Consider the following 27,975-nt stretch of genomic DNA (forward strand, 5'->3'; position numbering starts at 1 on the left):
ACTGTCCTTTTTTTCAGCTGTAGTCGTAAAAAAATGTCTACAGTAGAAAGTGAAAAGCAGAAACTATTCTGTCATTTGATTATTTATTGTTTAATTACTTTGTGTAGTATGAATGGCTACAAGGGAGGGTTTTATCAATAGGAAAAGCTGCAAAAAATATGAAAATACAGTTAAAAGTCCAAAATGTCTGCTTGTGCTTGTTTGTGGTGAGCAGCAGATCAAACAAGTTAAGAATTATAAGAATTATAAATGGCTTCATGATGCTCATTTTACATTTTGCTCCTTTCTTCACTTCTTCCCGACACTTTTGAGTTTGCTTCTGTGTACCTGGCCTGTATGCCTATACTGGCTGGCTTCAGAACGTCTGCCCCCCTTTCTTGTTTCACATAAAGGTTTGCATGTGATTGGCCGGATGGTGTGCCCATCAAAACAAAGTCCCACTCCTTCCTGGATTCTCAGCAGGGCTGAAGATTCGGCTCGCACATACCAATGGTCCATTAATAATTGACATATGAAATTATCTCACTCGCCTGATACAATTATATCCGGCCCACGGGCCATATGTTTGACACCGCTGCTCTAAACTCATCAGGAAAGTGTTTACTGAGGTCAGAGCTGAGAGCAGTTTTACCTCAGATTTCTACAGATTCGATTTTCTTCATTTTTGAGACTCGGAAGCTTTTATGCTCTCTGTGCTGTGTACTGGTATTAGATTATTTGAAGTGTCTTATTAAAGAAGCTTAAAGGCTAGGTTCTCACAGAAATTCTGGAGTCATAAGTATCTTCTCTCTAATCTTTCTGTGATTTCTAACTAGATTTATGGATGTTTACTTGAGGGAGCATGTTTGAGGTGGATAATGACATCTTTGGTAAATGTGACACTGAATCCAAAAGCATGCGTGTCGTGTTTGCATGACCAGCTGTGACTCACAAGGATGAGGATTTTGGAAGCAAATTGTGAATATCAGGCTTAATTTGCATCCGCAGTTCTTGCAGAAAAGAGAAAATTATGCGGCAGAGACGTATTAATACGAATGCATCAAAACCAATGTATGTATCCTATAATGAAAGCTGTGTGTTTAGATCGATGGAAAAACGGCCACCTGCATTTTGCCATCTGTTAGAGGCCAGATGGATGCGATGCTATGTAAATGCACTCCTACAGTAACGTGTTGACTAATGATAGCTGCTTATTCATTGACATCTCTCAGCTGTGATTATTGGCCTTGACTCATCATGAAATCACAGGCTATAAATTGCGGACAAAAATCAGTTTATATCTGAAACTTTCCGTAACTTGAATCAAGTTATACAATTGATCAAGTTTGTAGCAAAAATGTAAACCTCCTTTCCAGTCCATGAATTCAATTAGTCTTTTTTCCCCCTGTTCTTCCATCTATTGCTGTGATTTTTTTGAGTAACTTACAATTGTCACTACTCTAAGTCTCAGCAAACTCTATTCAAAGTAGACTTTTTTCCCTCTGTGTGTCTTTTAAGTGAAAAATGTTTTACATAGCTTTGGACATGAGAGAACTTCAAATGTTCTAAAAAAAAAAATCCTCTCTTTACTCTTTTCAGACACAAAGCTACTAAAAAGCAGCCATGTGAAAACATTACTGTGGCGTACTACTTCTGTGAGGAGCTGATACCTTACAGGACTTCTGTCAAAGGGAGGGTTGTCACGCTGGGCCAGTTCAAAGAACTGCTAACAAAGAAAGGAAATTACAGGTGAGACTCACGGTGCTACTGGGTAACATGTGGGGTGTCTTCTGGTATCAAAGAAAGTCAAGTTGACCTTGTATTATTTTTTTTTCTCTTTTTAGGTATTATTTCAAGAAGGTAAGCGATGAGTTTGACTGTGGGGTGGTGTTTGAAGAGGTACGTGAAGATGACGCTATCCTGCCCATCTTTGAGGAGAAGATCATTGGCAAAGTAGAAAAAGTTGACTAAATTTTAAAGAGGAGAGAGCCGAGTAGCCAGTGTATGATGGACTGAGGAGCAAGTGGATGGTGAAGAGGAAGTGCTTTACAAAGGAGAATGGATAAGGAGGCAAGAAAAAAGGTGGATCCAGCATCAGAAGATTATAGTAGTGGTCATTGACTTCTGTATCACGGCTGCAGTGAAGTTGGACTTGAAGAAGAAAAATCTCATTTTTTTTTTGGAGTGTAATGTAGCATTGTAAAGTTTACTAGAAAACAAGAACAAAAAGTGCTACTAATGCTACGTATTTTTGATAATGACTTATCAAAGGGTTTCCTTTCTAAAATAACTGCACTTGTAATTTTTATATGTATTGATACCAGATGTGTACAGTTTGTGTTAAAATACAGCAAAAATTTTCTATCTATTTAAGTATTTAAATTGCTACTTTTAAGCCTAATTAAAGCTGAAGCGTTGCCCCTCGTGAAGACGATCCGATTCCTCGATAGGGCTGATTCTTGTGTGCTTTTTTTCATTAATTGTAAGAGCCCTCTGGATGCTAATGTTTGTGACTTTAAAGTGCTTTTAATACTTCACTTCTCAGAACTTTATTTAGAGGCATCAAATCAGACTGCTTGTTCGTTATATTATATACTACTGACTCGGTGTAGACCTTCTTAAGAACCCATTCTTGCAACCCAGTGTAGGAATTTTATTAATGTATTTAAAAATATATTTAAAAAGTCCAATACAGAACAGATTATAATGTCTGTCTTATGGCTCAGTCACACATGAGTAAAAGTAGGATGGCAACCTTCTTGCAACAGTTTGATTGCACTGAATTTGTTTGCTGTTGGACTGCAAGTAGTTATGGTCACAAGCCACCAGTGGTTTAATGTGTAACACCCTCAACCTGTGGGTGACCACTTTAGATCTCCTCTGCCATTTGAACAGGGCCAAGCAGTAACGATTTGAGTTGGACTGACTGCAGTCACTCTTAGATTAGCAAAGGCTGACAAATATCTGCCATTTGATTTATAAATGCAGACTGCAAACATATTCCAGTCGTTCTGAGTCAGTCTTGCTGCCTTGCATCATTTTGCATTAGGGGACTTGATAGGTTGTCAAGCACCCATGCTATTTTGCAGTTAAATTACTGTCCTACAGAAACTATGTCACTATTTTTGCAGGAATCTGTGTTTCATATCTGTGAGGTTCTGGCTTGACTCTGAATGTAAGTAGTTAATGTGAATTTCTGTGTATGTTGTTGGAAACAGATTTTCTCTTTTTGGCGATTTATTGCGTGCCAACTTGACCCCAACGAAAGTTGCTTTAAAAATGGCAACTTACTACATCTGGTTGAAGCAACCGTTACAAAGGCAACAAGACCACAAGTTTATTGCATGTGGCTTCAATTAATTTTTTTTGTCACAGTCTCTCAGCCACTGTTTTCCCTGGTATAGGTGACTGTAACAGAGAACAACCATATCCTCCATACATTTGCTGTATATGGCATGTAAGTGTGGCTTATTGCTATGTTCTTTAAGATTTGTCCATTACATTGCTTTTATCCTAAATTAAACTTAACAGGTGAAAATGGATGCAATAATAGTGACGAAAAAGTTGTGATTAAAAATCCCAAGGTGAATACCTATGCAACTTGGTTTATAATTTTGGTTACTTAACAACAACAAAAAAAACATTAGGCGTTGCGTTTTTTAAGTCAAAATAAGCACATTAAATAGAAAAAAATATATAATTAAAGACTTCACATATCTGTCAGGCTATAAAAAGTCAGTATCAATAAATTAAATAAAGCCAACATTTGAAACGGCACGAGATTTTGCAGATTTTTCGTTCTAATTATTTATTGACTTGTGTAAAACTGATATTACCAGTTAAAATTCTAACTTTTGCTTGTTTGAGGTAAACAAGTTTTAATTTTTAATTTTTAATTACAGAATCTATTTGAACATCGTGATGCCAAAAAGCATCTCAATATCAATTTCAAGTTTATTTTTTGTCTTTTCAACTTTGAGGTCCGTAGTTGGCTGGTAAATTAATAAGGGACTGCACTAAGAGCTCATGTCTACTCGATCGCCTTTTCTAGCTTATAACAGTCACATATTGTGCCTGACAGGATGTGTTTATTGACGTTTAGTAAATTTGCAACGGACACATTAAACCAAAGAGGAGGAAAAGGAGGCAAATGCTCATAAATGTTGAAGCCTCGTTTCCAAAATAGCTGTAAGTGAAAGCCTACAGAATTGATTTGATTTCAGCAACTTGCTTCAAAAAAGATTGGGCAGTTTCATAATATACAAACATGTAAAATGTATTATCCAAGTAACAGGGTTTAAACCATTTAGGCTTTAATATATTTGAATAATACAGTTTAACTACAGTGGTGTTTTTCCACCTGTTTGTATTTTCTGACTTTTTGATTATGGCACCAGGTTTATACTGAAATATCTCACACAAAAAAAGTCAGCTAGAGTGTCTAAGGTGACATTAAGATTCAAGGCCTCCATGTTTTATTTTTTCTTATTTTCTGTTCTTCCCCATTGTGCTGAAGCAGTGTGCTCTAATGAGTGTGTATTCCTTTGTAATGGAAAGACCCGTGGGCCTTGAATTCAAAGTGCTGTATTGTATGCGTTGTTGCGTAGAACCTTGTGTAAAGAATGCCTGCTTTTTTTTTCTTGACATGCTGCTTTTTTTAGATTTCTAATTTAAGTCAGTTTAATATATGAAGTGCGTTAGCCTTCTGTTGTCGTTTGCCTGGTAAATTGTGCATTTAACAAATTGAAATTCCCATTTATTATTTCTTTTAAAATATCAACTCTATCATCAGTCTTACTGTAATAGTCCCAGAAGTGAACTTCTCTTATTTAAGATCAGTATGTGGATAACAAACAGCAGAGTGCCTTTATTGCTATGCTAATGATGTCTTTAGTGTAACTTTCAGAGGGATATGGGGACGAGCTTTAATTTTGCATTGCCATGAGTTTAGTTCAGTATTTGTAACAGTTCCACCTTTTAATGTAAATATGTAAAACTTAAATTGCCCCTGACCAGCAGCCCAACTGTCTCATTCAGTACCTTGGAGCGGTTTCTGTTCAGTGACTAGCATGGGAACCATTTGAGGTACCAATAAATACTTGCAATAAAAAAGCACTTGTGTTCAATACAAATTGTTCCGTTGCATCTTTATTTGCTGAATTGGTTACGTAGTAGTGAGTGTTGTGGCACAATAAAATTTGTAGCCGTGCTAGGAAATGTAAAGGTTTTGTCAAAATTTTCCCAAGTGCTTTTGGTCAGATGAGATGAAGCGAGAGCTCTCTGGGCATAGAGACGCTACTTACATTTGTCGTTGTTTTGACTTCCAACATGACAGTGACCCAAAACATATGTCGCTCCCGGTGAAGAACAGCCTCGAGAAGACCAGAGTGAACATTACTGACAGCCCTGCACAAAGCCCTGACTTATTTATCTGTGGGGTGAAGTGAAGGTTGAGGTCCATGCCAGAGAACCACTAAATCTGGGGGATTTGACGAAAAAAGAGTGGGCTGGGATTGCTCAGGAGACGTGTGGGAGACTTGTTGAAAACTCAAATGACTGCAGGCTGTCATCCCCCCCCCCCCAAAAAAAAAAAAATACACAATTGACTGTTAGCATCAGTGAGGCTAAATGTTTTAAAAAAAATCCTTGCTCTATTTAAAAGTAATTGGGGAATACTTTAAAAATAAATACTTCATAGGGTTGCTAAAAATGCCTTACTATTTCTATAAGCTTTTAAAGTGCAGCACATTCTGGAGCTACACCTTAAAACAAGTGCTAACCCAGGGATAAAGTAGGCTAAGACACAGTGATAGGGGAAAAATCACATTAGCTAATTTCTTCCTCCATCACAACTATGCAGGTTGAGCTTTTATTTGTTGTTAAAACATTTCATATTGTTGTAGCTTAAATTTATGATCTTAGCGTACTGACACATGCAACTGTACCCATCTGAGTCATGTCATCTTTCAACCAAATTAGAGGTGTTGATGGCTTTTGGAGCACTACAGTACTGCATGATACACACCACTAGAGAACAATTGTGCCTTTGTTTTGGTGAGTGTGGTGGTGGTAAGAATTTTAGCATTTGACTTGTCTGTTTCTACTCATTAATTATCAGGCTTCTATCTTTCATATACAACCTATGGTTGGAGCTCCAGTCCATACGGATGGAGTGACCTGTGACACCAATGAGCAGGCCCCCAGGATAATGATATTTAAAATGTAAACTTACTTTAAATAGCTAATTACATACTGAATATTAAAGAGACTGGATATTCAACCATGTTTTGTGGAAAAAGGCCACGGAACCCTTTGACCCCATAGTTCCAGTATCCTTTAATCATTACCCTTGGGTCAAACCACATTGATCTGTAAACTTGACCTCTATTTTGATCCCAGCCACAAATTTTGTGTCTTGGAAAAAAAATCTGTCCACAGACATATACCACTAACCACACCTAACTTTTTGATATTTACTGCTGTTGTAGTCATCTCCAGGCCCATATTTTGTTGCGATAATCAACATGCATAGACGCACAGACTCATTAGGTGTAAACAACCCTGTCCACACTGTCACTGCTGGTAATCATACCATGCTTCAGATAGCAGCAGCTTGGTACAACTGCAGTGTTTTGTTGCAGACTGTAGATGGCACTCACAGGGTGCTGGTAATAATAGATTTGCTGCACCTTATTTTTACATAATACTCATATTCTTCCAAGCCAAATGGTTAGGACAAGCATATCGGATGCTATACACGAAAAATGAACGGTGGCTCAATGTGTTTACTGAGTATAAAGAAAGAAAGGATATTGTGGATGTGAAGAAATCAGAATCTCGCCGGGAAATCCTGCTGAGCTTTGTTCACCAACATTAGAAGATTACAAGAATGGAGGATGCAAACACTGCTCAGTTCAATTCAGTTCAAAGGGGTCTTATGGGCATGAAAGTTTTATAAAGCAATATTGCTGAGGCTTTAGGATATAATTTGGACAAACATATGGATTGGAAGCTACACAACTACAGTGAAATGAATTTCTGTGCACAATTACCACTGATTCATGTGAAACGTATTTAGTGTGTATAATATGTTTACTTGTCTGAGAGAGAGTGAACAGCTGAACCAGAAGATCTCCTCACACATCTCAAACTTGGACCAAAAAGAAAAGAAAAGAAAAGAAAAAACCCATTTTACAAAATAACATTGAAACAAATCTCCTGCGAGGAGCAGGTAGCAGAGTTAATAACTACTCGCTCTCATTGCTAACGATGGGTTTCCTGCATAGATTACCAGGAAGTGCTGTGTTTGTCACTTTACACATAAAGTCTGATCAGCATTTTATATAATGGAGAGTTAAATGAACATGATGCTGAGAGCAAATAAGGCAATCTCTGCTGATGCTGCCATATTGTTAGTTATGTTGCTGTGGTTTATTATCATATTTGGGGAGGTGGGTGGAGTGTGGGGTCTTTTTAGGTGACTAACATCTCCTGATTCAGTTAAATAAACGAAAGTAATATGAATGGCATTATCAATCAGACTATTTCTCTGCTTTTCTCTTTCTCTTTGTACTTTTGTCTTTCTAGTACATAAAAAATACTATATGGATATGCATTTGTGTATAGAACAGTATGCAAATGCTTTTGTGTATACAATGCACAATAGCATTGCGGGAGTTTTGATGTGATTATTCACCTCACCAAGAAACTACATGACAAGGCTACACTTGATCTGTCTGAGCCAGTCTGACCTGAAAATCGACACTATACTTCACTCTCCTCCTCCTTTGAGTCATTTTGCCCATTAGTCTGTAACCTTACTCAGTGAGTCACTGGGTTTAAATGTTAAGGAATATATATGAATATATGTGAGTTGGTCTGCAAAGGCTGTAAGACTGTAGTTACATGGCCTCTGTACAGAAAGTTAAGAGAAACTAGTTTCATATAAGTTAATAACATTTAAAATGTTCTGATCACTGACATAAATGCACAAAATGTCATCATGAAGTCACCATTATGTCACCAATTGAAGTTATACTGAAAATAATCAGGTAGCAATTGAAGAAATAAATATTTTGATAATGATTTCACTATCAAATAATCAGGCAAACATTTGATTTATATTGTTTTGTCATTGATTTATACAAGTTGCCTTCATTATTTTTCTGGAGTTACATGTCAGCTACTCCAGTCCTTCCTGGTTTGAGTAAAAGCGGAGTCAGAGATCAGAGCTAGTTCTAATGGATAGGTCAACAAAATAGACCCAAACACCCACTCTGACTGGATGAGGGAGAATTACATTCCTTTATATCACATTTATTTATTGTTGCAGTGGTTCAACCCTTTGCATTTAAAATGTTTTACTCCACTAGTAAACAGATTAAGCTGGTTCTTATTTTTTAAGGTCTTATTTTATTAACCATTATTTTTGTGTAGTTCTGTGCATTACAGTTAGTTTAGTTAACTTTTTATGATCCCACTCTTAAAATGCACTTATGTTCATTATGTTTATGTATTATTTTTGTCTTTTTCAGGAATAATAAAACCCACATGTTGAAAGTAAGACCTTCTGCCAGTATTTCCTTTGAATACTTGGGCCCTTACAAATGCAGTCACCAATGTTAGGTACTCTTCAAATGACTATATACACTACACATGAGAATGACGCATCTGCAGCAAGTGAATTTTTATTTTATAACTGGATGTTGTTGAATTCAAATTTAACCCTAAGTTTGATATTTTTCCAATACCTGGGGTCATTAGAGAGAAATCAATCTCCAGATCATATTTTATGTCTTCAGCCATTTTAATTTAGATTTTAGTGTTTTATTTATTTATTTATTTTTTAACATTGCCCTTATCATGTAAGATTATGGATTTTTCCATGTCTTTGGGCTACTAATTGCTGACTCACGGACTCTTGCACTGTTTTATAGTTACAAACAACTCACATTGGGTGATATAATATGTTTGTATTCTTAAGCAACCTCTAACACAAACTGCAGAGTGGTTTCCAAAGCAACCATAAAACCAACACAGACACTGTCAAGGTTGTCAGTGACGTAAGTATAACTTTCCTTGAATCATTTCCAACCTAAGAGGGCTAATTTGTGCATCTTTCTGGCATGAAGCATTATCATTCACTAAAAAAGACCCACAGTGATCCCACTTTGTAGCTACGCACTTAGTCATCTGCAGGTAAGAGGTGTTTTTTTTTCTATTAAAGCATTGTTCCATCAGGAATAGTACACTAGTCTACTACAACAAAGAAGCTGCTGAAAGTGTTGACACTTCTGACATACAGAAGGCAGAAAACACCACGGGTGTAAAATACTTTTTACAATAAGTATTTTACACCCGTTGCTGTGATAACAGCTATTGAAAAATTCTGGCAGTCACCAAAAAACTGTAGATTTGTGTGTTTGAGATTCTGATATAAAATATGCTTCTATTCTTCTAATATGCATCTATCTATCTATCTATCTATCTATCTATCTATCTATCTATCTATCTATCTATCTATCTATCTATCTATCTATCTATCTATCTATCTATCTATCTATCTATCTATCTATCTATCTATCTATCTATCTATCTATCTATCTATCTATCTATCTATCTACAGACACCAGAATAAGCTGTTCCTGCAGAGGGAATAAAACGTGTATAATAAAATGATGTAAGAACTGCAACAGTGTCTCACTGACTAAGGAAAATTAATTATTCTAGACATGTGTAAGAACATGCACTTGTTCAGTCCCAAAATATAATTTGATATATTGCGTTGAAAAATGCCCTTTCCCCTGATATTTATATATATTTGCAACAGATTGATACTATAATGTAGCCTCTCTTGTTCCGGCCTTCCATTAAGGATTCAAATAGCTGACAGTGGCTGTATCCCAATTCAGGGTCTGCAGCCTTAAAGTACGCATTTCAAGGCCGATTACGTCACAGCGGCGCGCCGAAGGCTGTCCCAATTCAAAGGCTGCTGGAAATGCGGTCCTGAAATGCGTCCTTCATTTCCCTGAATTTTAAGGCTGTGGCAGTGTAGACTTCGTGGCCCAACATATCCCAGAATGCATAGCGCGGCGGTGGGTGTGGCTAATTTTGCTGAAAAAAAACGGCGGATGAGGGGCAGCCGAAGAGCAAACTTTAAGTAAGTACTGAATATTATGTCACTTATTTATGTGCAAATGTTTAATAACGAAGAACATTAAAACATTACTGTTGGCCACATGTCGGCAAAGTTATGTGACATTAGTGACATTTGTACTAACTTGATTTTAAAGCCTTTACTTTAAAATATATGCCGTTCAATAGCTGAGCTTAATCTTACAGAGAATGATCAAAGCTCATGTAGAAAGAAACAAACAAATGAACAAAAGATTTTCTCCTTCATTTCTGTTAAACAAAGCTGTATGAAACGTTTCCAGCTGTTAGTATCATGGTTGCTAGGCAACCTGGGCAGCGCAACGGAGGCTAGACCGTCCCATTTCACAAGCCTCGCACTTCCGGCCTTAGCGGTCTTTGAGTACGCGGCCCTTGAGGATCGTTGAGGCTGCGTACTTTAAGGCTGCAGACCCTGAATTGGGATACAGCCAGTGTCTTTGTTGCACTTTATTATCCATGATGTACTTACCATTGTGAACCTAACAAATCTTTTAGATCGCTCAGCAGACATCTGTAGCTAAGTCTTGAGTGTAATGCCTAATGCCTCTACAACATCTTTACAACATTCCAGTGTACTGACTGGTTTACTACTTCATTGATTCATTAGTAGCTTTCATTAAAAATGCAACATCGCCTGTAATGCCTCTGGCTTTGCCCTTTATTTTCACTGAAGCAGTAGTCTCTTGGGGAACTCCTCTGGCATGCTGTATGTGTATGTTAATATCTCTTACTCCAGCAGCAAAACAGTAATTAACAATATACAGCAGCAAGTGAACACAGTGGAAAACCAAATCGATTTTTTTGTCCCTGTGGAAGAGGACAGATATGGGCCGTTGAGTTTCTAAGCTTGCTGGAAAAGACGTTAACATGCGGCATTTGGGAAACTCTCCTTCAAAATTAAATTAAAATACAAAAGTAAAAAATGTGAAACAGTAATATTCTGCTACAATATAAAGTGAAAATATCTAACTATGAATTCATCTAAAATGTACAAATAAAAAAAGCAGTAGCATTCTTTCAGGGCAAGCAAGCCGAGCAATGCTTGCCCATTGAAATCGAAACATAGACATCAATTAAAACCTACAAAGTTGAAAGTAATCCCTGTTCTTGCATATCTACCACTGATCTATCCTAAAGCTTGTTGCTGGTTTGCATCCGTCATTCATATTTTGTGGCAGCCACTGGAAATCTGTTGCATCTTTTGTTCCCATATCTGTTTTGTTTCATTTAACAAAAGCTGGTGCTGCTCAAGCTGTGAGGTCAGCGGCCTTTCTGGTTGTTTGTACACTCTGTTCTTTGAGAGGAGACTGATGGGAGACTCACATGCCAGCTAAGCTGCTGCTGACTCTGCTTTTACTGCTCTGAGATCATCTATAATCTGTGCTTTGTGTTGAAACAGAGATAGCATTAGCTAGTAAACAAAAATGTAAAAAACTGAAAAAGAGACTTTGCGTAAGCTTTCGCTTACAGATAAGCTTGCCCAACATGTTTAATATAGAGAAATTAGTGTGCAGGTTGATGATTTAAAAAACTCCTTTAGCATGTTAACAATAAAAGCCTTGATAATGGAGAGCTGACAGCCACTAACGGACACCTGATTTTTAATGCATTATAAGAGGTTGAACACAATGTAAACTGCGCTACTTAAAGTCGGTTATTTAAACTGAACATTAACCCTCAATAAAGAAATATTAGTCCAGATAAAACTGATGGGGAAAGTTTTTTTTCTGCTTTTTCATAGTTTGGTAATACTCCTTTCACTAAAGGATTATAAAAAGCAATACGTCCAGAACTCCCCATTGTATGTAAAAATGGTTCACAAAGCTGAATACAGCAGCTAATATAACCATCATTGCATAATTAAGAATATTAAGTAAAATATTTTGGATTACTAATAGATTTCTCAAAACATACATTCCAAACATAATCTTACAATCAGATTTGTTGTTATTTTTCAAAAACAGTCATTTGCAGTATAGATAGGGACAAAATGCATACTCTTTTTGTGGATTTTGTATCAAAAATGTTTTACAATAGCAGACCAATCACTAGATCTGACAAAAATCTACAGAAAATCCTTTACAGAGCTTTTTTGTGGCTGTTGAACATTTACCCGTTTACTTCACAAACCTCTAACTCAGACAGTTTACCAAGTATGGCGGGGAAATTTTGCATGGCTCTAATTTTAAGCACCTACTCATGTTCAGTTGAATGGCCTAGATGTTAAATATTCTTTGAGCTGCTTAATGCTAAGTTTTATGAAGTAAGCTTCGCAGTAAATGAAATATTTCTTCGCTGAGTGGACAAGAAGAGCATTTGAAGATATTCAACACAAACAGTTTAAAGCTACAGTGAGTGTTGCAAAAGCAGAATTTTTTTTTCTGCTTTTGCATTGGAGAAATAAGAAAGAATTCTATTTACCTCAAGTGTTAAACAGAGCTCCTTATGTAGTATAAAATAAGCAAAGACAGATGGCACTGACCTAGCATTTTTGTTGGTGGCAGGAGAAACCAGAGTACCTTGATAAAAAAAAATACGAAGATGCAAACTCCACACAGGTTTGAACCCAGGACTCTCTTTCTGTGAGACAATAGATCTAACCACTGTTCCACCGTGTGCGAGGTAACCTCCTGGAGCTTATTTTGCTACAACAAATAACCTCAGTACAGTTTCACAGCAGAAAATAGTTTATTTGTTTTTAGGTGTGATACACATTGTTTTAAATCACTTTGATAGATATTTATTTAAATATATTTTCTTAAAATGTACAACAGAGATATACTTAAGTAAGCTGTATACCATAGGATGGGATGGGAAAGTATTACAGCAAACACATTTCAGTATAATTTTGCAAAGAAACGTGTTGCATCTTGAAAGAAGTGCAATCTTTCAAGGTGAAAACTGCATCTCGCACAACCTGAACAGAAGACAACAAAGAAGCTTTGTACAGCTCTGAGGTAGGAGACAACCATACAGCAACACAAAATAGGGACACCCTGTGGGTGTGCTTTCATTTGGAAAAATAAAGCAAATGTATGATAACCAGTTCACAGTTTTTTAAATACACAAATAAAATACACTTAATACATACATTTTAAAATACATAAATCTCAATATATAAGTATGCCTTTTGAGAAACATATTTATTTAAATATAGCATTTCACACCAAACATGCCATGAATTTGTTAATCACAAAATACAATTATAGCAATAAACTATGCCCAGTTTTTTTTTTAAAGATTTCTACCAACAACTGCTTGGTATCAAATTTTGCTGACACCAAACATGTTATTTTTACTTAACATGTACCACCTGTCAATATCTTGAAAAGACAGAACAGCATCTTCATGCAAAAATACAAAACAATGAATCCAAATAACATTCTGCTCCACTTATGGAGCCCTAATGACTTGGAGGTTGAAGTAGGTCAAAATGTTGTATATAGTGCAGCTAAAATTGAGCTAATGCCGGATAAATGCCATATTAGGGCTCGAAGCACCTGAACACGAAATCTACAGTTGAACATGGTGTTGGAAATGCTAATGAATCCCATAAGATGGTCTTTATATGGAGGAGGAGCACTGCTTTGCTGTGCATTGCCATATTTCTGACTTTGATGCCTGAGCTCTAGAGGGACCCCAATCCTCCATGAAAAAGCTTGTTTGAAGTCAGAAAAGTAGCATATAGTGCTGACTCACATGAAATTCCCTCCCCAGTTGCCAACGTATTAATATTTTTTTTTGGGGATCAGGTGAAGCATACCATAACATTATAGGACAGGTTCTGTGTTGGTCCTAGAAAGTGTTAGGACAATATGAAGTCTCAAACATTGTGACAAATGACAATATGAGGTAAAGTGCAAACCATGATTAAGGCAAATAGTGAAGACAGGGGAAAGTGAGAACATTTCTCATTTAGCTTAACAATAAACATTTCTAACTTTCTAAGTAACAGGAAGTTGTTTTGGGATATAAAATATATGTTTAGGTAAGTGATAAAACAAATACATTTCTGTAGTGGACTAGCTTTATGCTCCTTAATATCTTGTCTCTCCAAATATGAACAAATCCCTGTTCATCTTTTTTGCCATCAAAAATATGAATATATGACTAGTAAATTTTTAAACATTAGCTTCAACGTCTTTCACAAAAGGCAATCTGTGCTGAGCCAATTTAGCCAATCTGAACCAGTTGTCAAGTCTGCTGCTGCTGAAAGGGCAAATTCAGGGACACGGTGGCTTCTCTTGGCTCTGCGACTGGCCTGTTGATCATTTCACATTCATTCTGTCGCACGTTCTCCTCGTTCATCTGTGACACCTCCGTAGAGCCGGCTTCAAACCCAGGCACAGTGTTGGCCACATGAACCACGTGAACCTTATTTCTCCCATGCTTACTGAGGATGCAGCTGAACACCTTCTTGAAACCTTTGCGAAAGTGTTTGGAGACCAGAGCGTACACGATGGGATTGACACAAGAGTTGGCGTAGGCCATGCAGTGAGAGAGAAGCCTGAAGGCATATGTGGTCTGATTAAATGGGAAATCTCCATACAGGTAACACAAGATCACCACGTGGTACGGCAGCCAGCATATACAGAAAAGTACAGTGACGATGATGATCATTTTGGTGACTTTGCGTTTAGCCCTCTTGGATTCTGACATGCCGTCCAGAGGGTCAACAGCCGTCCACAGGTACTTGATAGTTCGAGTGTACGAGAGGCTCACGATGAGCACAGGGATGACATAGCCAAACAGGAAGGTGCACGTATCCAGCACCTTACGATTCTGCTCCTCCCAGCCGGGGATACACACAGTGCTGTTGGCATAATCAATCAGGTCATAGTAGCTGAGATATGGACCCGCAAAGACCAGGGAAAGACCCCAGATAACTACCATGGCAACCACAGCATTACAAGGGGTTCTTAGCTCCCTGGAGCGCAGAGGATAGCGAATAGCCAGATACCTATAAAGACAAGAAAATAACATGTTTGAGCTATAATCTAGACTGCAAAATACAGAAAAATGGGGACAGCAGGTTAAAAACTTTAGTAATTAAGTCTGAATTTATAACTGTATAAGTTAAAATGTAGAAAGTGAAAGATTACTTGTGACTGCATATCTTTAGTCTATATAGCTGTAATGTACTTTAAATGTTTTAACTGTAATAATACAAGAACAATACAAAACAGTCAACATATCAAAAGCACTTAAGGGAGAAAAACAGCTCACATGAGTGTGTGATTATGTTGCATATGTGTCCTAAATTCTTGTATATACTCATGGATAATATAACTGACAACAATGCATTACATTTAATTAGATTTACATTCTGTAATATTTATTCTTAATTTGCAAAATAACCAGTAACCAAAGCTGTAAAACCAATTTTGTGGAATAAAAGGTGAAATATCTGAGCTTCAAGAAGCTGAAATCAATGACTTGTCATTTTATCATTGTCTTGACCTATAAAAGTCACTTGAAAGCAACAGTTTCCTCAAAGAATAATTTCAAGGGCAACAAAATAATGGAATTTTATTGCACACAGTCACATGTGATTGTTCAAACACAATTTTCCCTAGTGTGATTGTACTATAAATCCGGAGATTTATAGTAAAGATACCAGCTTTTTGGCATATTTTCCAATACAGCACTAAAAAAATAAAAGAAACACTTTGAAAATAAATCAGATCTCAATTGGGAACAAAAATGAAATCTACACTAATATGAACTGGATAGTGTATTATGAATGAAAGGATGCCACATTATTTGATCAAAAATCAACCTGCAGACGGCTGAAGACAATGAAAATCACAGAGGATAAAATGATGTGACACATTTGTCCATTTTACTGAAACTTCATTGCAGCAACTCAAACAGGTACTTAGTAGCTTGTAAGGCCCACATGTACTTGTATGGATGCATAACAACATTGGGGCATGCTCCTAAAGAGTTAATGCACGGTGTCCTGTGGGATCCTCCTCCCAGATATGGACCAGGCCATCACCAAGCTCCTGACCGAAACATAATTCCCCTCAGGTGTTCTATTAGATTTATGTCATGATATCAGTTCCTTTATTCTCCGAGAACTGCCTACATACTCTCACCACATGAGGCTGGGCATTGTCACATACCAGGAGGAACCCAGGACACAAACCAGTGCAGTCAGACCATCACTGACCCATCCACAAAATGGTCATGCTGAACAATGTTACAGGCAGCATAACGTTCTCCATGACTTCCTTCATGTATGTCCCATTTGCTCACCCACCTGCTGTGGGAAAGGATAGGGTGCCAGTTCTGGACAATGAGGAAATCTTAAGTTATTTCTGATTGGTCAGAGAGATTCACTCAAGTGTCCAGCTGAAGGTCATTTTGTAGTGCTCTGGGTGTGCGCATCTTATTCTTACTTGCACAAAGAAGCAGATACCGACCCTCTGATGGCTTAAGGAACTTCTACGGCCCTATCTAATGCTCCTAGAGTAACTGCCTGGAATATCATGCTCTTGTGCTTGACTGTGCTGGGAGACACATCAAACTTTTCAGCAATGGCACATATTAAAGTGCCATCCTGGAGGAGCTGGACTACCTGTGTGACCTCTGTAGGCCCCAGGCATCGCCTCATACCACCAGCAGCAACAGGGACCGCAGCCAAATGTAAAACGAGACTGAAAAAGAGCCAGAAAAGATGTGTAGGGAAAAATGTCCCCTCTAGTGCATCTCTAAGTAATTTCATTGACAACAAAGCACCTGAAATTGATTAACCACCCTCTCTGCTACTTAACCGACCAGATCAGTATCCCAGAATTTTAACTGACTTGATTAAAAAGTGTCTCTTTGATTTTATGAGCAGTGCAGTTGGATCCTTTGAGTAGGTATTATTGTAACAGTAGTGCCACCTATACATTCACAATGAATTCACTCACACTGAAGTTTTGTGGTTGACTGGTAATCATTCACTTACTCCACTGCTGTTTGTTGGTTCTACTGAATAAGACACCTTAGAGACAGTAATATCCAGAGAGAGGGCTTTTAGGCTTTTTCAGTAAGACGAACTTGCATAAATTGTAAAACAGCAGGAATAACAGAAAACATGCTTGGTGCTGTGCTTTTGATTTTACTCAGCAGGTAGGAGATGAAGGCGCAAATCCCACAAGACACTATGATGCTTTCAATAAAAGCTGTCTCTTTCAATAATCTTACAGCATACTGATTATCACATATTATCTCTGCAGTTGGAACCTCATCATTTCTTGGTTGGTTAGCCTTTAAATATTTGGCATATTTAACATGCTGCTTTATGTGTTATATGTTCTCCAAGGGAGTATTTTCACTAAAGAAGTGGACATTGCTAAACATCAGCACTCTGAGAAGATGCAGCAGCAGATCTCAGAGAATGACTCGGCCTCTGTGTGGAAAGGTTTTAGGAATATCACCAACTACAAGCCTAAAACCCCCCACTCCACTGACGACTTGCTCTTGGCCAACACCCTTAACGACTTTTACTGCCGTTTTGACGAGCCATCAGGCAGCCTTCACACCTCCAACGGCCCCAACAATAGAGACACTTTGGACACTCATTCCCCCACCTCTCCCCCCTCCATAGAGCCATCACCACCTTCAATCACTTCACCTGCAACACCCCCCTCCTCACCCCACACAAAAGAGGATTTCACACCACCTCCTCCCACCACAACTCTTCATATTCATGAAGCAGATGTGAGGAAGCAGTTTAAGAGTCTGAATGCTCGAAAAGCTCCCGGCCCAGACGGTGTGTCTCCTGCCACCCTCAGACACTGTGCAAACGAGCTGGCCCCAGTGTTTTCTGGCATTTTCAACTCCTCACTGCAGGCATGCCATGTGCCTGCCTGCTTCAAGTCCTCCACCATAATCCCTGTCCCCAAGAAACCTAGGATCACTGGACTAAATGACTACAGACCCGTGGCTCTGACATCTGTGGTCATGAAGTCATTTGAGCGCCTAGTTCTCTCCCATCTCAAGACCCTCACGGCCCCCCTCCTGGACCCCCTGCAGTTTGCATACAGAGCCAACAGGTCTGTAGATGACGCCATCAACATGGCCCTACACTTCATCCTGCAGCATCTGGACTCCCCAGGAACCTACGCCAGGATCCTGTTTGTGGACTTCAGCTCTGCCTTCAACACCATCCTTCCAGACCATCTCCGAGGCAAGCTTTCCCAGATGAATGTGCCTGATCCCATCTGCCGGTGGATCACTGACTTCCTGACGGACAGGAAGCAGCATGTGAGGCTGGGAAAGAATGTCTCGGACTCCCGGACCATCAGCACCGGCTCCCCTCAGGGCTGTGTTCTTTCTCCTCTGCTCTTCTCCCTGTACACCAACTGCTGCACCTCCACCCACCAGTCTGTCAAGCTAATCAAGTTTGCAGATGACACCACCGTTATCGGACTCATCTCGGACGGGGATGAGTCTGCCTACAGGAGGGAGGTTGAACGTCTGGTGTCCTGGTGCAGCCACAACAACCTGGTGCTGAATGCCCAGAAGACAGTGGAGATTATTGTGGACTTCAGGAAGCACACAGCCCCACTCCCCCCCATCATCCTGACTGACACCCCCATCACCTCTGTGGACTCGTTCCGCTTCCTGGGTACCACCATCACCCAGGACCTGAAGTGGGAGCCCACCATCACTTCCGTCATTAAGAAAGCCCAGCAGAGGATGTACTTCCTGAGGCAGCTGAAGAAATTCAACCTGCCAACACGGACGATGATGCAATTCTACACTGCAATCATCGAGTCCATCCTCACCTCCTCCATCACCGTGTGGTACGCTGGAGCCACTATCAGGGACAAACAGAGACTGCAGCGTGTTGTGCACTCTGCTGAGAAGGTGATTGGCTGCAGACTCCCATCTCTGCAGGACCTGTACACCTCCAGGACACTGCGGCGTGCAGCTCGGATCTCAGCTGACCCTTCTCACCCTGGACACAGTCTGTTTGACCTGCTCCCCTCAGGCAGGAGGCTCCGGTCCATTCGCACCAGAACCTCTCGCCATAAGAACAGTTTCTTCCCCTCTGCTGTCGGACACATGAACAATAACCGTATGACTGTTCCCACCACTAACACATGACCCTACGCTGTGTTCACTGCATCATTCCATGTTTGGCACTGATCACCACCTGCACTCATGTATATATCTATCCACTTAGCACTTTTAATTCTTATTCTTATTTTTATATTTTTATGACAGTATGTTTGCACTGAAGCACCGCAGCAATTTCCTAATGTTGTAAACCTGCTCAACATTTGGCAATAAAACCCTTTCTGATTCTGATTCTGATTCTGATTCTGATTTTGCCAAAGGCAGGAATTCTCAGAAAACAAAATGTCCATGTCCTTGCTTTTCACATTTGTAGGACACTTCAGAAAGCCCAGTAGAAACTGAGAAAACAGCCTTTCTGGTTTTTGAAAGCTCAGTGAATTGGGGCCACGGTGTTTTACATTAAATTCAAAAAGCAGTCACTTTGAACCTGCTGGTAACTTGAAACCTCAGTGGTTTTGAAAACTACAAGTATTCAGACATTACTCTTTAGTTAAATTGAATTATCTTTATAAGGATTAATATAAAACAAATGGGTCTGTTTATGCGCTCATGGCAGAAATGAACTCTTTATGTATCCAAATAATGTTTTACTAAATTTAAACAGAAACAACATTTATGAATGATTCATCTGTGAGCCTTTTTTAATACATAATTCTGCACCATAAAATCAGAGAATACATATTATCTGCCTGCAGATAGCACATTCAGCAGCAAGTCATCCCTTTACACCGTTTTGTCTGTGTGTGTGTGTCAGTGCTGCTATTCCCCCAGGCTTATCTGTGGCTTAATTTCTGCTGGGGATTCTTGGTGTAAACTGTAACAGTTAGCTTTTTCTATGCGATGTTGCTGTTTTTGTTTTGTTTTTCCTTAATAATCAGTGAAAGACAAAGGAAGAAGACAGGACATGTTCATTACCCTCCCGACTCAGGTGTTACTGTTCTTTTCCACACTGAGGGGGAAATGACTATTGAATCCTCTGGAGTGTAAACACAGCCAGTGTGAACAGAGGGGTCTGCTGGAGAGGGCAGCTGCACACTTACAGCTCATATTGACTGATTATTGCTGCCCAACAGCTATAATGATGGCTTACGGCTTATTCTCCGAGGGATATAATTTTTAGCTTCTGGAGTCCATGTTTAAACTCCAGATGCGAAAAATGCATTTGTGACCAATTAAATGTGTAATATTTCGCAGACATTGCGGGAGAGTAAACAAAATAAAGCACAACAAAAAAATTAACAGCGTGACCATGCAAATAAAAGCTTTCTCAATGCTTTCCTTAGGGAGTTTTGAAGGCTTATTGTATGTCCTAGAAATGAAAAACAATGGATTCAGTCGTTCAGTTTTTCCCAAAATCTTGGCAGATTGATGTATTTTTTTCTTCCTTTATTTAAAACTATATTTGTTGTCATATTTGCAATGTGGCAGGTGGAATATCACATTTTTCATCATTTACACAGGCATTTTTCATCCCACCTTTAAACTAAATTTGTATTTGAGCCCAGATATTTGTGCCCTCAATATCCTTCTCATTTCCTCTCTTTAATAAATTTATGTCCTTGCATTAAATAATTTCCTTACATTAATAATCCATGCCCTTGCTTGTTTTTCTCTTCTCCTTTCTCTTAGATATAAGACGCTAGAAAGCACTGGCAATACACATTGGCATCAAAGACACTGAATGTCTTAGATGTTAGAGAAAGAACATGTCGGCTTTTAACATGTTTTGTGCAATATCCAAATGCCTACATTTAGAGTTTAACAATAAAGGACAGACTGTGAGAGACACAGCTATAGCTGTTGATTTGATGGAAGTAATTTCTGTGTACAACAAGCTTGAGGCTAATATTTTCTAGATTAAAGAGAAATATGTGAGTGTGTGATTAATTAGGTTTATTTTAATTTCAGATCCATTTTTTTGTGTTAAAAAGTATGTGCCACCTGAGTTCCCTGAAAATTTATGTTGACACCAAGAAAATGACCAACAGCTACTCATAGTTTGATTAATAGAATATTAGTAATGAATAATATCATTTTGGGTGATATATCCAAGCACAAACATAGAGACAAAGAAATACAGCAAATGCTTAAATTGCTGTGGCTCAGACTTCGGTGGTAGATCTGCTAAATGAAACGTAGGTGGTTCGATTGTGTTTTCTTTTTCTTGTTAGCCAAAATGATCGTCCTGTTTAATAAAACAGAGTATTGCAAGGCATGTTGCTAACCAAGCTAGCTAGTCTTAGCTAGCCTTAGCTGATAGAAAAATAAGAGCAATAACAACGAAGTGGCAATAGCCAACATAGCAAACTTCACTTCAAAATGTTATCCACAAATGGGAGATGTTATATATAGGCTATGCATTTATCAAGCAAATAGAACAAATATGATTGATTTCAGATTCTTAAATATGATAATTTGCTAATTTTTCTGTTCTTTGTGGGTGAAATTTGCTTTAGATGTTCGGTATTTCAGCAAAACAAGTATTTTGAAGCAATACCTGTCAACAGACACGGTGGCCAATGTGAAGCTGCTGGCGTACATGGTAAGGTTGATAAAGAAGTGGACGACTTTGCACATGAAGGAACCGAATACCCATCCCTCCAGAGAGTAGATGGTAGCTTGGAAAGGAACGCAAAAGATGATGAAGAAGAAGTCAGCCACGCTCAAGTTGAGTATGAACAGATTGGTCGTGTTGTACGCGACCTGTCCGCTTCGCAGCAGTACAGCGAGCACCAAACTGTTGCCAATGGTGCCGAGCAGGAATATGAGAGAGAAGACCACTGACACAATCACACTGGTGGGGTTCAGTTGATAGCTTTCAGATACATTGGCCTGCCCTCCCGGCCAGGTGAAATCCTCAAAGTCTGACATTGTGCAGGTCTGGAATGAGAGAAGAAAGGAGACAAATGTTAGACACCACTATCTTGGTGGTTTTAGAGTCACTTCTGTGTACGTCTTAAATCCCATTAACTGATAACACTGTTGTCCGAGCCAAACCCTTTCTTATCGGCTTATGCACTGGTGGTCGATGTTGACAATATGATGAAGAGGTAGTTTCTTGACAAGTTATTTACAACTTTTCAGAGTATGCAAAAAAAGGCTGCATGCACCAGAGGATTTTTTCATCCAAATAATCCCTAGTTGGCTCATGTTACATGTATTAATGAGACAACAATGAAAGGCTGCTTTCAATTGGATGATGTTTTTGACAGATGTACTGGGAATATTTTGAGTGTTTAATTGCAAGAAATTTTGCTTTTAAATGTTACAGGATGAATTTCAGTGGTATTGCTTATTTTATTCCCTTTATCACAGCATTAAGTATTTTTATTAATCTTTCTAGGCTTATTCATGTATGGGAGACTTGCAGTTAACAGTTTGCTGCTGTTTAATCATACATCACAGCTGCTGGTTTTGAATATGAAGCAGGTGGTTTTCAGTTTAGTGGATCAATCCATTAACAGGTGCTGATTGAGTAATTCTCCTTTGTAATTCAAGGAATTTTTGCAATGCTCACCGGCAAAATCACTCTGTGAAAATCAGAAGACCAGAAGCTCATCTCTGCTTGAGGGGATTTGCTCTCAGGAAGATTACATCAGAAGGGATCATCTGTTCATGATGACAAATGGTGAGCAGAGTTTTTTTTTTTCTTTGTGTTTCTTTCAGTTTTTGACCAGCAACAATATCATATTAGAGCTTGTGATGTGCTGCAGTTTCATAAAGTGATGTCTCCAGTGAAATCAGGGTGCACTTTCGGCCATTTTTGGTAAATTGTTTTGTGACAAGTGGCGCAAAATAAGGACTTGAAAGTAAAGAAGTGCTCTTAATTGTGACTTAGTGAGACATACATGAGGTAGTCTCCAAATGTTTTATTCAAGCCCTTTTATTTGTCTGATTTCAGCTAGATAAAAATGTTTAATCAGCTGTTTTTAATTATTATTATTCCCAGCTGTCATTTAATAATACTATTAGCTTCTGGTTGTCATTAAAAAGAATGCTTGCTGAGTACATAAGAGCCTAGAGTTTGCTTTGTGTGCTTTGTCCTTTTGGGCCATAAATATTTAATTCAGAAAATTCTGAGTACCATTATAGGTAGCTGGAAACAAATACACTGCTTCCAGCTATTGGGAATACTAATTTTTCTACTGAGTGAACTTCAAGAAAACACTGACATTGGTTCCTAATAAGACATCACAAAAGAAATCAATGATTTATCATCTTTTAAGGATGGGCTGAAAAAATATTTTAAAAAAGTCAATATTTTCCTTTTAATCGTTTTTTTTTTTTTTTTTTTGTAGAGTATGCCATTCAATTTGAGCAAAATAAAAAACACACATAAAGCCGATATTTTGAACAGATTATTATTTTCTTAACAATTTATTTATTTGATTGTTATGCCCGGCCATGAAAGCGACTAAAGACAGAAAACCATCCACATATTTGTTGACACCCATCTTTGTCTACCAAGCTCAAACTACAAACATCAAAATCAAAAGAAAAGAAGAAGAAAAAACATTTTTAATAATAGATTGCATTTATATAGCACTTTTCAGGGCCCTCAATGCACTTTACAACTCCACTATTCATTCATTCACTGGTGGAGGCAAGCTACAGTTGTAGCCACAGCTGCCCTGGGGCAGACTGACAGAAGCGAGGCTGCCATATTGCGCCATCGGCCCATCACCAGTAGGTGGTAGGTGAAGTGTCTTGCCCAAGGACACAACAACCGAGACTGTCCGAGCCGGGGCTTGAACCGGCAACCTTCCGGTTACAAGATGAACACTCAACTCTTTGAGCCACGATCGCCCTTCCTGAAACTGGAATCTCCCTAAAGAAGGAAAACAGTTGGACTAAATTGAAGCGATGTGAATAAAGGTTGCTCATTATCCTACCTTAATCAATTTTTTTTATGAAAGACGTGGTGAATGATTAATGCTTCGAGTCTGTGGTAGCAGAAAACTGCTTGTAAAAGAAATCACTGAGCTTGGGTGAAATTACAGCATGGACACGTTCTGACTGCAAATGGACAGAGTGGATTTTAATTTGGCAGTCTCCTTATAAATTATGAAGAAATCAATCTTCTGTTTTTTTAAAGAGAGGGAAGCAAAATCAAAATGAAAAAAAAATGCTGTTAATGCAGATAATAAATCGTCGTATGTTGTGGCTTACTTTGACTCACTCTCAGCCTTTTTTGCTTTTATGTATCAGTCCTCAGCAAGCTGAAGATTAATTATTGAACATTGCTATTAAACATTCAGCATCCTTTGGGTATTACACTGTACTGCCATCTACATCCACATAATCAAAATTGTGACAGAGCAAAATTAGGAGATATACTGATTACAGTCAGTGGCAAGTAAGTGGAACTTAACGTCGTGAGAGGAGATAAAGTAATATATCCTCATTAACCTTACAAAGAGACAGGAGTATAATATCAGCTGGTTGTTGCTGCAGAGGTATTTTCCTCACAGCTTTGAGTTCATGCCAGGCTTTAACTTTCTCAAGCATGGTGAAGATGAGTCCCCTTCTTTCCCACTAGGAAAGGTAGTTGGGGCTGATATTACATTTCCAACTGCAGAGGGATATCTTGGCTAAGACTCCACTGAGCAGGGAACATGTTTAAGCCTCAGTGGAATCGCAGAAAACAGAGACCCGTATACACGAGTTTGATCGTCTCATAGCAGAGCGTGCAGTACCTAACAGGTTGTGAAATTTACAGACTGTGGTTGAACTGCAGACTGAATTTTCGGTGGAGAAGCAATGAAAATAGCAGAGCTAGAGAAAAAATAGAAGTGCGATGGGGATGTAGGGCAGCCTGAAGCAGACATTGCCAAATGCGGCTTTATTGTGAGTCTAAAAATAATGACCACAGAGAAGACATTGCATCACTGGATTTCACATCATTATCAATAAGAAACAGAGCTCGAATAGAGTATGTCATTTTAAATCTTCATGTCCGGCAAACTTTAAATATCAGCAGAGGGGCTACAACATTGTTGCATCCTATAATCAGGTGATACAAATATGCTGATAAATATAGACCGCAAATGTTCTATACATACGAATGTTTACACTGCATGAACAGCAGAATTAGCATGCAGATCAGGCAGATGCAGTATGATAAACCTACCAGATGGGTGGACAGTATCCAAAGCGTCAGTACTCCTCTCAGATTAGGAATGACACTCCCAGACCCTTTCTGTTGAGATGCTCATACTCTTTGCTGTGAAACCTCTGTTCTACCAATGCACACTGATATCTGCCTCCCGTTGCTGGTATCTTACTCTTTCTCCGCCCCCCCACCCCCACCACTCTTTCTCTGGTGAGGACTCCTCCTCCACATTCACTTTAATGTTCACACTTCACTGCAGAAAAGCATTGCAGAGCCAAGGTATGAAGGCAAGCCGCAGCAACTGGCGGTCTATTCATGCTCACTGTAAAATCAGGGGGATCACTGACAAATAACCACAATAAGTGGCAGTGATAGCCCGTCTCTAAAGACTACTCTGCACCCAAGCCAGCCTGCTCTCAAATGAGGTGCGGGTCTTAGCATTTAGGCTTTACCCTATCTTACAGGTTTGTAGCGAGTTTAGCTGAGGGGGAGAACAATTCAATTTACTCAATTCAAGAGGGAGCAAAGGGAATGCAGTATTGTCAGTGGTGGAAGTTGAATTATTGGGTAAAGTTAGGCCAACATTAGGTTTTGATATTTAAAGGGGTGTAAAGTCAATAGGGAATGCAATCCATTTTACTGAATGGATGCTGCTGTGATGTCACATGACCAGTGTCAGAGACTATTTAACTGCAAGTAATTAAACAGAGTTAAAATTAGTAGTTGTTTGCTGGATGTTGGACTACTACTGTTAAACATGAATTTGTAAAGCTGAATGTGAATATTTCAGGTTTTTTCTAGTTACAAGTTTTAATTTTTGTTATTTTGTAGTAGTTTCACAGAGGTTGTTGCATGTCGTTTTAAAAGTGTCCATTAGATGCAGTGCTTCCTCCTGATGGATATGTACTTACACCCAGCGAATATGGGGAAAATGTACTTATTTATTTTTACTGCACAATAAAAAACAGAATGGTCATTAAATACACATAAATAATACTGCACATGCAACATGTAAAACAAGGAAATTGAGATTTTTCTGTATTATATGTAGTTCTCAGTTTTATGCTGGTATTATGAAGAGAAACATTTGGAAGAGCCCATGTTTACTACTGCATTATATTTGCTTTTAACTGAGAGACTGAGCTTGTGACCTAATCTGTGTTCCAGCTGTTTTGACCAGTAAAACAGTTTGCAGTCTCTCATGTTGTAATGTCTCTTTCAAAATGCCCCAAATGTTTTTGGTGGGTTACAAGTATATCATATTGAAAAAAAGCATGCAGGTATAAAACTGTATTTTTGCACCAACGAGGACAAACCCAACATTCCCGTTATGGTGTGCAGCGTACGCATTGCTGTAAATGGAGAGACTCTTGAGGGATGGCTGTTATGAGGAAAGGCAGCACAGAAACTTTACCAGCAGCACATATCGTTGTGTTCCTCAACTTTCGGTCTTTTACCCATCTACAACCATCTACAACCATCTGTAAAAAACACGGCAAAGACTCTATCATTGTTTGGGACTGCATTCAGCCAGTGCTGTTGGGGAGCTTGTCAGAATTGATCCCTGTTTTCTTTTTTTAGCACAAACTCCCAAACACATGGCAAATGCAGTAAAAGCATACCTAGATAGAAACAAAAATACACAATGGAACATTATCAGTCATGGACTAGCTTCCCCAGCGCTCCAGACCTAAACATTATAGAAGCAATGTGGGATCATCTTGACATAGAACAGAACAAAAACCAGGCAACTTACAAATAATAGCTTTGGATATATTCCTCAGTAAGACTGGAGAATCACTCCTGAAAACCTCTTAAAGAAATTACAACAAAGCTTGTCTAAGAGAGTTCAGGCTGTGTTGAGGAATAAAGGGTGGTCATCCAAAATTATTGACTTGCAAGGTCGTTAGAGTTGTGCAAACTGTTTCAATAAACCTATGTCAAAATTTCCTAGCAAAATATAAGGAAATGAGAGGTGGCTCAAGACTTTTGCATAACACTGTAGTGTTTAGAGATTGTCTGTGTCAGACTTCTGTAGTTCTGCCTAATGTTTTACTGTATGCATTCATAGCCAATAGTAGGTGTAAGTGCTTTCATATCACTATGCATGTTTTATATCAACATTACTAGACAACTGCTAACAAACAAACAAACAATAAAAACCATAGATAGAATCTGATTCATGTCAGGTATAAAATTAATGCTTTGAGGGCCAGTAAAGGGTCGAGTTGATCTGATTCATTCAAAATGAAACGGGGGACCAGAACGACTCATGCTGCAGGGAACAGGCACTCATGACCAATATCGCTTATTACTCATGGCGAGTTATGATTCATTTAGTCACAGCCAATACAGTCTGCTAAATAAAAAGCCTCTTAATGACATGTTGTCTGTAATACTACAGAATGAAACATCTGCACATCAATCAAATTTTTTAGTGTTTGTTTACCTGATAAAATAATTTACATTTTATTAATAGCGCTGATTTTTGGGGGGTATTTTTGTTTGTTTGATATTGTGATGTTTTATTGGTTATATTAAGGGTAGATATGGGCTCCTCATGTTTCCTCTTGTTCTTTTTCGCCCGATCAATTGTTCCTCTGGCCACCCATCCATCTATCAAACTGACAAGT

General features: G+C 38.6%; 2 protein-coding genes and 1 long non-coding RNA gene across 8 annotated transcripts in view; 2 read left to right on the forward strand and 1 right to left on the reverse strand.

The window, feature by feature from the left end:
* axin1 (axin 1) overlaps positions 1–5,111 on the forward strand; it is a 46,523-nt gene extending 41,412 nt beyond the window's left edge. For all 6 annotated transcript variants that reach the window (XM_086289677.1, XM_086289673.1, XM_086289675.1 and 3 more), the window contains 2 exons: positions 1,579–1,728; positions 1,824–5,111. In XM_086289677.1, coding sequence (XP_086145803.1) covers positions 1,579–1,728; positions 1,824–1,950 — 277 coding nt within the window. In that variant the 3' untranslated portion in view covers positions 1,951–5,111. The remainder of the gene's footprint in view (positions 1–1,578; positions 1,729–1,823) is intronic.
* A 4,916-nt stretch (positions 5,112–10,027) lies between these two features.
* Positions 10,028–27,975, forward strand: part of LOC147332885 (uncharacterized) — a 107,592-nt gene continuing 89,644 nt past the window's right edge. Inside the window, exons 1-2 of the long non-coding RNA XR_015128846.1 lie at positions 10,028–10,138; positions 22,729–22,858. This is a non-coding gene — a long non-coding RNA (uncharacterized LOC147332885). The remainder of the gene's footprint in view (positions 10,139–22,728; positions 22,859–27,975) is intronic.
* On the reverse strand, positions 12,833–25,491 carry galr2b (galanin receptor 2b). The gene is made up of 3 exons (XM_086289681.1): positions 25,361–25,491; positions 21,728–22,110; positions 12,833–15,112 (listed from the first exon to the last, which is right to left on the reverse strand). The coding sequence occupies exons 2-3, from the start codon at positions 22,099–22,101 to the stop codon at positions 14,347–14,349; spliced, it is 1,140 nt and encodes a 379-aa protein (XP_086145807.1). The 5' UTR covers positions 22,102–22,110; positions 25,361–25,491; the 3' UTR covers positions 12,833–14,346.

This window comes from Aulonocara sp. 'chitande type north' Nkhata Bay, linkage group LG4 (assembly GCF_057382095.1).
Source record: "Aulonocara sp. 'chitande type north' Nkhata Bay isolate Kocher_YH1m ecotype deep benthic linkage group LG4, A_spYH_male_GT1.1, whole genome shotgun sequence".
In the NCBI taxonomy this organism is placed as follows: domain Eukaryota; kingdom Metazoa; phylum Chordata; class Actinopteri; order Cichliformes; family Cichlidae; genus Aulonocara; species Aulonocara sp. 'chitande type north' Nkhata Bay.

What these genes read in the sequence shown, in the direction of transcription:
- galr2b (XM_086289681.1), bottom strand. Translation starts at nt 22,101, where the DNA reads ATGTCAGACTTTGAGGATTTCACCTGGCCGGGAGGGCAGGCCAATGTA. An exon ending in GCCACCGTGTCTGTTGACAG is followed by an intron (nt 15,113 to 21,727) that starts GTATTGCTTCAA and finishes TTGTCTTTATAG; the next exon opens with GTATCTGGCTATTCGCTATC.